The sequence below is a fragment of the Littorina saxatilis genome, linkage group LG9 (assembly GCF_037325665.1).
Source record: "Littorina saxatilis isolate snail1 linkage group LG9, US_GU_Lsax_2.0, whole genome shotgun sequence".
NCBI lineage: Eukaryota > Metazoa > Mollusca > Gastropoda > Littorinimorpha > Littorinidae > Littorina > Littorina saxatilis.
Genome location: NC_090253.1, coordinates 21,541,336 through 21,549,318, shown reverse-complemented (window position 1 = coordinate 21,549,318; position 7,983 = coordinate 21,541,336). Strand labels below are relative to the sequence as shown.

Here is a 7,983-nt window from a genome sequence, read left to right as displayed (position 1 = left end):
TCGCGGGTGTTGCGAGTGTTCTGGTGCTTTAGCACGCATGGTAAGGACGACTGGGCGATGATCACTACCTCCGAGCTGTTCCTCTACCTTTCTGCTGATCTTTCTGTGGATGTCATCGGTGCAGAAGGCCAGGTCTGGAGTTGTGGTGGTGTGCCAGCGGCGCGAGTAGAAGGTATGTGTGTCAGTGGGGTCATTTGCAAGGATAAGGTGGTGTTCATCTTGCCAGGCTTCAACTTCTTCTCCTCTGTTGTCCATGTTGCTGTATCCCCAACTCTGGGACCGGCTGTTGAAGTCTCCAGCGATGAGGAAGCCGCTGTCTGGGACCTGGATAGTGTCAAGGGACAGCATCTTGTCATCGGGGCAATAGTAGTTGACGATGTTAAATGTGCTGTCTTGGATAATGACCTTGACTTCTATGTACTCAGCTTCACCTGTAAGTTTCTTGACTTCAGTGGCGTTGATGTTGTTTCTCACCAGTGTCATCACTCCTCCCTTTGCTCTCCCTTTCCGTCCATTTGAAAACACCTGGTAGCCTCTGATCTTGAACGGCTTCCCCTCTTGCAGGTGTGTTTCCTGTAAGCAGCAGATGTTGATACTGTTCTTATGAAGAAAGTGTTCGAGTTCTTCCTTCTTGTTGCTGACCCCTTCTGCATTCCATTGCATGATGTTGATGTCAGGGGTCTCCTTGACCTTGCTTGGTTTTTGGCCAGTTGCTCTCCTTGCTCGTCCCCTGGCTCCACAGGACAAGACGAAGGGACCTCCAGTAGCTGAGGGTGGGCTCCTTTGAGGCACGGAGCCCGGCGCTGCACCTGCCTGGGGGGTCCTCACAGGGCGAGCACCATTTCGATTGGTTTGGTCTCTGCGTGTATTCATGGCGATGGTGTGCGTGGTACTGTGATCCGTTAAAGTGCGCTGTCTCGCTCAGTACCGCCGACTTCAGCACTAGAGGTTTCTGTCGGGGTTACCCCACCCTTAGCTCCTGGTCAGGGACCTTACCTGGGAGCACAGGTAGCAGGGGTTTTAACGCGCCTCTTACCCGCGTGATGAACCCGTATGAGCACATAGGGTATTTACTAGTCAACAGTGCCACCTGTTAACCACCCCGCTCTGATAGGAACACCGCCAGTTGGTCCAGGACAGCTTATTCGTCCGGGCAAGCCCGACTTATATCGCTGCAATCCCTTATATCTAAGGGACACCCCCTATCCGCCACCTGGGGACCCGCCGGGTTGGGGATGGTCGCCCCGCCACCTAATTGGAGATAGCCTGACCCCGGACACAGGTCAGTAATTTTGACATTCACGGCGACGTGTCAAGCCTCTCGATTTGTTGGGAAGATTGGGTAGATTCATTCGAGATCTATGCCGCCCGTCCGTCCGTCCGTCCGGAAAACTTTAACGTTGGATATTTCTTGGACACTATTCAGTCTATCAGTACCAAATTTGGCAAGATGGTGTATGATGACAAGGCCCCCAAAAACATACATAGCATCTTGACCTTGCTTCAAGGTCAAGGTCGCAGAGGCCATAAATGTTGTCTAAAAAACAGCTATTTTTCACATTTTTCACATTTTCTCTGAAGTTTTTGAGATTTAATACCTCACCTATATATGATATATAGGGCAAAGTAAGCCCCATCTTTTGATACCAGTTTGGTTTACTTTACTTCAAGGTCAAGGTCACAGGAGCTCTTCAAAGTTGGATTGTATACATATTTTGAAGTGACCTTGACCCTGAACTATGGAAGATAACTGTTTCAAACTTAAAAATTATGTGGGGCACATGTTATGCTTTCATCATGAGACACATTTGGTCACATATGATCAAGGTCAAGGTCACTTTGACCCTTATGAAATGTGACCAAAATAAGGTAGTGAACCACTAAAAGTGACCATATCTCGTGGTAGAAAGAGCCAATAAGCACCATTGTACTTCCTATGTCTTGAATTAACAGCTTTGTGTTGCATGACCTTGGATGACCTTGACCTTGGGTCAAGGTCACATGTATTTTGGTAGGAAAAATGTGTAAAGCAGTTCTTAGTGTATGATGTCATTGCTAGGTTTAGCTGAAGGTCAAGGTCATGTAAAGGTCAAGGTCAAGCATGTGAGTCGTATGGGCTTTGCCCTTCTTGTTTTATATGGAGCAACTTTTTTTTTGTTAAGATTTATTCAGGAATTCATAGATTTGAGGAAATCTTAGTTTCAAATATTCCTTAGCTGACATCCAAGTACAGTGTAACTCCCTTTTAAGACAACCCCTCCCCCCCCCCCCCCCCCAATTTATGATCTCCTCCTTTAAAAACCTTGTATCAGATTTGTTGGTTCATAACCTCTTTCTTAATTTACCTTCGGACAGTCTTCCTTTTTTACATTTAGTTAACATAGACGGGGAATCGAGACGAGGGTCGTGATGTGTATGTGTGTGTGTGTATACATCGATTCAGAGATAACTACTGAACCGATCTTCATGAAATTTGACATGAGAGTTCCTGGGTATAATATCCCCGGACGTTTGTTTCTTTGGTTTGGATAAATGTCTTTGATGACGTCATATCCAGCTTTTTGTCAAAGCTGAGGCCGCACTGTCAGACCCTAATTTTTAAGTCAGATGGATTGAAATTTTGGTCAAGCAATCTTTGACAAAGGCCGGACTATGGTATTGCATTTCAGCTTGAAGGCTTAAAAATTAATTAATGATTTTGGTTACTGGAAACTTGCATTCTCCCAGTAAGGTCATATATTGTACTACGTTGCAATTGGCCCCTGGAGCAATTTTTTGATTAAGTGCTTTTGTGAACAAGAAACAATTAACAAGTGGCTCTATCCCATCTCCCCCCTTTCCCCTATCCCATCTCCCCCCTTCCCTCGTCGCGATATAACCTTGAATGGTTGAAAACGACGTTAAACACCAAATAAAGAAAGAAAGAAAGAAAGAAAGAATCATTTTGGTCATTAAAAATCTGAAATTTGTAGTTAAAATTATTTTTTTTATAAAACGATCAAAAAAATGTCATTTTGTTGTTCATCATTTTCTGATTCCAAAACATATAAATAAGTCATATTTGGATTACAAACCAGCTCTGAAAATTAAATATATGAAAACTATGATAATAAAATGTCCGGAATCCCTTTAAAAACAATTTCATCTTATTTCTTGTCGGTTCCTGATTCCAAAAACATATATATATGATATATTTGAATTAAAAACAAGCTCAGAAAGTTAAAAAGAACAGATACAGACAAGCGTGCTATCGTGCTCAGCGCAACCACTACCACGCTATTCGGGCTAGTCAATTTCACTGCCTTTGCCACGAGCGGTGGAGTATATATATACGGTCTTGGTGAGAAAAAAATGCAGCGCGTTCAGTTTCATTCTGTGAGTACGACGGCTTGACTAAATGTTGTATTTTCGCCTTACGCGACTTGTTTAAGACCTTTCTTTTCTTTCTTTATTTGGTGTTTAACGTCGTTTTCAACCACGAAGGTTATTTCGCGACGGGGAAAGGGGGGAGATGGGATAGAGCCACTTGTCAATTGTTTCTTGTTCACAAAAGCACTAATCAAAAAATTGCTCCAGGGGCTTGCAACGTAGTACAATATATTACCTTACTGGGAGAATGCAAGTTTCCAGTACAAAGGACTTAACATTTCTTACATACTGCTTGACTAAAATCTTTACAAAAATTGACTATATTCTATACAAGAAACACTTAACAAGGGTTAAAAGAGAAACAGAATCCGCTAGTCGCCTCTTCCGACATGCTGGGGAGCATCGGGTAAATTCTTCCCCCTAACCTGCGGGGGGATGTTTAATCAATCAATCAATCAATGAGTCTTATATCGCGCATATTCCGTGGGTACAGTTCTAGGCGCTCTGCAGTGATGCCGTGTGAGATGAAATTTTATACGGCCAGTAGATTGCAGCCATTTCGGCGCATATTTACCTTTCACGGCCTATTATTCCAAGTCACACGGGTATAGGTAGACAATTATTAACTGTGCCTAAGCAATTTTGCCAGGAAAGACCCTTTTGTCAATCGTGGGATCTTTAACGTGCACACCCAATGTAGTGTACACGGGGGGAGGTTCGGACACCGAAGAGAGTCTGCACACAAAGTTGACTCTGTGAAATAAATTTCCGCCGAACCTGGGATCGAACTCACGCTGACAACGGCCAACTGAATACAAATCCAGCGCGCTACCAACTGAGCTATATCCCCGCCCATTTTGGAGGTCATAAATGGGGAGTTCCATTGTACATGTCACAACATTCCGACAGTTGCTCACAGTTTTGAAACATCACAGATAAATGATTATACAGTAGAACCTGTCTATAACGACCACCAGAGGGACCATGCAACCAAAAGTTGTCTTTATTGACAGGTGGTCGATATAAAAATGTGAACTATACAGAAAAAAGTCATCAGTCCGGAACCCTTTCGGGTGGTCAATGTGGGCAGGTGGTTATCAAGAGGTGGTCACCAGGGCAGGTGGTTGTTATCAAAAGGTGGTCGCCAGGGCAGGTGGTTGTAACATATCAAGAGGTGGTCGCCAGGGCAGGTGGTTGTTATCAAGAGGTGGTCACCAGGGCAGGACTGGTTGTTATCAAGAGGTGGTCAATGTGCGCAGGTGGTTATCAAGAGGTGGTCACCAGGGCAGGTGGTTGTTATCAAGAGGTGGTCGCCAGGGCAGGTGGTTGTTATCAAGAGGTGGTCACCAGGGCAGGACTGGTTGTTATCAAGAGGTGGTCACCAGGGCAGGACTGGTTGTTATCAAGAGGTTGTCACCAGGGCAGGTTGTCGTTAGCAAGAGGAGGTCATCAGGGCAGGTTGTCGTTAGCAAGTGGTGGGCACCAGGGCAGGTTGTTGTTATCAAGAGGTGGTTGCTGGTTGTGACAGATGTTTGTTATCAAGAGGTGGTTGCTGGTTGTGACAGATGTTTGTTATCAAGAGGTGGTTGTTATCAAGAGGTGGTTGTTATCAAGAGGTGATCACCAGGGCAGGTGGTTGTTATCAAGAGGTGATCACCAGAGCAGGTGGTTGTTATCAATAGGTGATCACCAGGGCAGGTGGTTGTTATCAAGAGGTGATCACCAGGGCAGGTGGTTGTTATCAAGAGGTGATCACCAGGGCAGGTGGTTGTTATCAAGAGGTGATCACCAGGGCAGGTGGTTGTTATCAAGAGGTGATCACCAGAGCAGGTGGTTGTTATCAAAAGGTGATCACCAGGGCTGGTGATTGTTATCAAGAGGTGATCACAAGCGCGGGTGGTTGTTATCAAGAGGTGATCACAAGCGCAGGTGGTTGTTATCAAGAGGTGGTACGTGGTCACCAGGGCAGGTGGTTGTTATCAAGAGGTGGTCACCAGGGCAGGTGGTTGTTATCAAGAGGTTCTTTCTTTCTTTATTTGGTGTTTAACGTCGTTTTCAACCACGAAGGTTATATCGCGACGATGGAAAGGAGGGAGATGGGATAGGGGAAAGGGGGAGGAGATGGGATAGAGCCACTTGTTAAGTGTTTCTTGTTCACAAAAGCACTAATCACAAAATTGCTCCAGGGGCTTGCAACGTAGTACAATATATGACCTTACTGTGAGAATGCAAGTTTCCAGTACAAAGGACTAAACATTTCTTACATACTGCTTGACTAAAATCTTTACAAACATTGACTATATTCTATACAAGAACCACTTAACAAGGGTAAAAGGAGAAACAGAATCCGTTAGTCGCCTCATACGACATGCGGGGTGCAGAGAAATAAGGATGTGGAAAAGCAGACTTTTGGTAAGTGAAATAAAGGTGATGGATCCAGTCAGGTAGAAATAAGACAACAAGAAAAGAATTGGAAAACTGCAGGGAATAGTAGGGAGAGTTATCTTGGAAGGAAATATAGGTGAAAGGACTGGTAAGGCAGAAATAAGACAAAAGAAGAGAAGAAACAGAACCGTTAGTCGCCTCTTACAACATGCTGGGTAGCATCGGGTAAATTCTTTCTAGTCCCAACCAATATGGGACTCCCCCTAACCCGCGGGGGGTTATCAAGAGGTGATAACAAGCGCAGGTGGTTGTTATCGTGAGGTGGTCACCAGGGCAGGTGGTTGTTAGCAAGAGGTGGTCACCAGGGCAGGTGGTTGTTAGCAAGAGGTGGTCACCAGGGCAGGTGGTTGTTAGCAAGAGGTGGTCACCAGGGCAGGTGGTTGTTATCACCGGGGCAGGTGGTGGTTATCAAGAGGTGATCACCAGGGCAGGTGGTTGTTATCAAGAGGTGATCACCAGGGCAGGTTGTCGTAATGGGCAGGTGGTCGTTATCAAGAGGTGATCACCAGGGCAGGTGGTTGTTATCAAGAGGTGGTCACCAGGGCAGGTGGTTGTTATCACCAGGGCAGGTGGTTGTTATCAAGAGGAGATCACCAGGGCAGGTGGTCGTTATCAAGAGGTGGTCGCCAGGGCGTATGGTCGTTATCAAGAGGTGGTCGCCAGGACGTATGGTCGTTATCAAGAGGTGGTCGCCAGGGCAGGTGGTTGTTATCAAGAGGTGGTCGCCAGGGCAAGTGGTTGTTATCAAGAGGTGGTCGCCAGGGCAGGTGGTTGCCTTATCAAGAGGTGGTCACCAGGGCAGGTGGTTGTTATCAAGAGGTGATCACCAGGGCAGGTGGTTGTTATCAAGACGTGATCACCAGGGCAGGTGGTTGTTATCAAGAGGTGATCACCAGGGCAGGTGGTTGTTATCAAGAGGTGGTCGCCAGGGCAGGTGGTTGTTATCAAGAGGTGATCACCAGGGCAGGTGGTTGTTATCAAGAGGTGGTTGCTAGGGCAGGTGGTTGTTATCAAGAGGTGGTCACTAGGGCAGGTGGTTGTTATCAAGAGGTGGTCACCAGGGCAGGTGGTTGTTATCAAGAGGTGGTCGCCAGGGCAGGTGGTTGTTATCAAGAGGTGGTCACCGGGGCAGGTGGTTGTTATCAAGAGGTGGTCACCGGGGCAGGTGGTTGTTATCAAGAGGTGATCGCCAGGGCAGGTTCCACTGTATATTGAAATGTAAAAAGGCACTTGCAATTCAATGTCCACCTTAACTAGAAACGTTGTGTATTTTTCATGTTCTTATGTGGAAATACTGGAAAGAAATTGTCAAACAATCAGGCTTTACCCTCTCACTGTTTTTCGTATCAGATTAGGTATGAACATTTTTTGGGTTAAACTCCGAGTTTCTAGTTCCGCGACACGCGACCCTATTTTTTTTCTAAACATAATTCTTAAATAAAAAAATGTTTTAAACTGTCTACAGACATCATGAAAAAGCTACCAGTCTGTGAAATCTAAGGGATACAACTGGCACACGTTATGACGAGTTGTTGTTGTTGTTTTTGTTTTGTTGCCAAAAAGCTATCATTATGTTTCTACATTATAGTTTGACTGCATGGATGGTTGCCATGGTGTTTTATGTCTTGAGATTCATACAAAGTAATGTTTTGCACATGGTATATGTTATTCATACATACATGTTTACGTATATCAATCAATGCTTTAAATCAATACAAGAAATATCATGACTATCATACTCTTTTCTCCATTTACTTACTTGTGTTTTAATTTTTGTGTTATTGCTTGTTGTTTGGTATTGACATTTGCACCAAATGAAAGCGTTGTGGTGAGACACAATTAATTGCCTTATTTTTTTTGGTTTATGATTCTTGAGATTGTTTGTGTGTGTGTGTGTGTGTGTGTGTGTGTGTGTGTGTGTGTGTGTGAGAGAGGTACACAGAGCATGACTTACTTTCTAGCGTTTCAATATTAATAAAAATACAAGTACATATATATTTTTGGATCTAGAAATAAGGAATCACGTACAGTATTTTTGCTTTTGTGAATCTGATTCCAAATTAAAGAAAATGGAAATATAGGCTAAATTAGAATGAAAATTAGTTTCATAACATTTTCTTAAAAGGTACCAAGCTGAAATGCTATTCCACAGTCCGGTCCAAACCAAAC

General features: G+C 44.5%; 1 protein-coding gene across 1 annotated transcript; it reads left to right on the top strand.

Moving 5' to 3' along the window:
* The first annotated feature begins 871 nt into the window (after positions 1-871).
* On the top strand, positions 872-7,696 carry LOC138977125 (uncharacterized). Its single transcript, XM_070350034.1, has 5 exons — positions 872-880; positions 5,052-5,388; positions 6,230-6,278; positions 6,329-6,361; positions 6,516-7,696. The coding sequence occupies exons 1-5, from the start codon at positions 872-874 to the stop codon at positions 7,027-7,029; spliced, it is 942 nt and encodes a 313-aa protein (XP_070206135.1). The 3' UTR covers positions 7,030-7,696.
* Positions 7,697-7,983: the final 287 nt, after the last annotated feature.

What these genes read in the sequence shown, in the direction of transcription:
- LOC138977125 (XM_070350034.1), top strand. An exon ending in CAGGTGGTTGTTATCAAGAG is followed by an intron (nt 5,389 to 6,229) that starts GTTCTTTCTTTC and finishes GGTTATCAAGAG; the next exon opens with GTGATCACCAGGGCAGGTGG. An exon ending in AGAGGTGATCACCAGGGCAG is followed by an intron (nt 6,279 to 6,328) that starts GTTGTCGTAATG and finishes TCACCAGGGCAG; the next exon opens with GTGGTTGTTATCAAGAGGTG.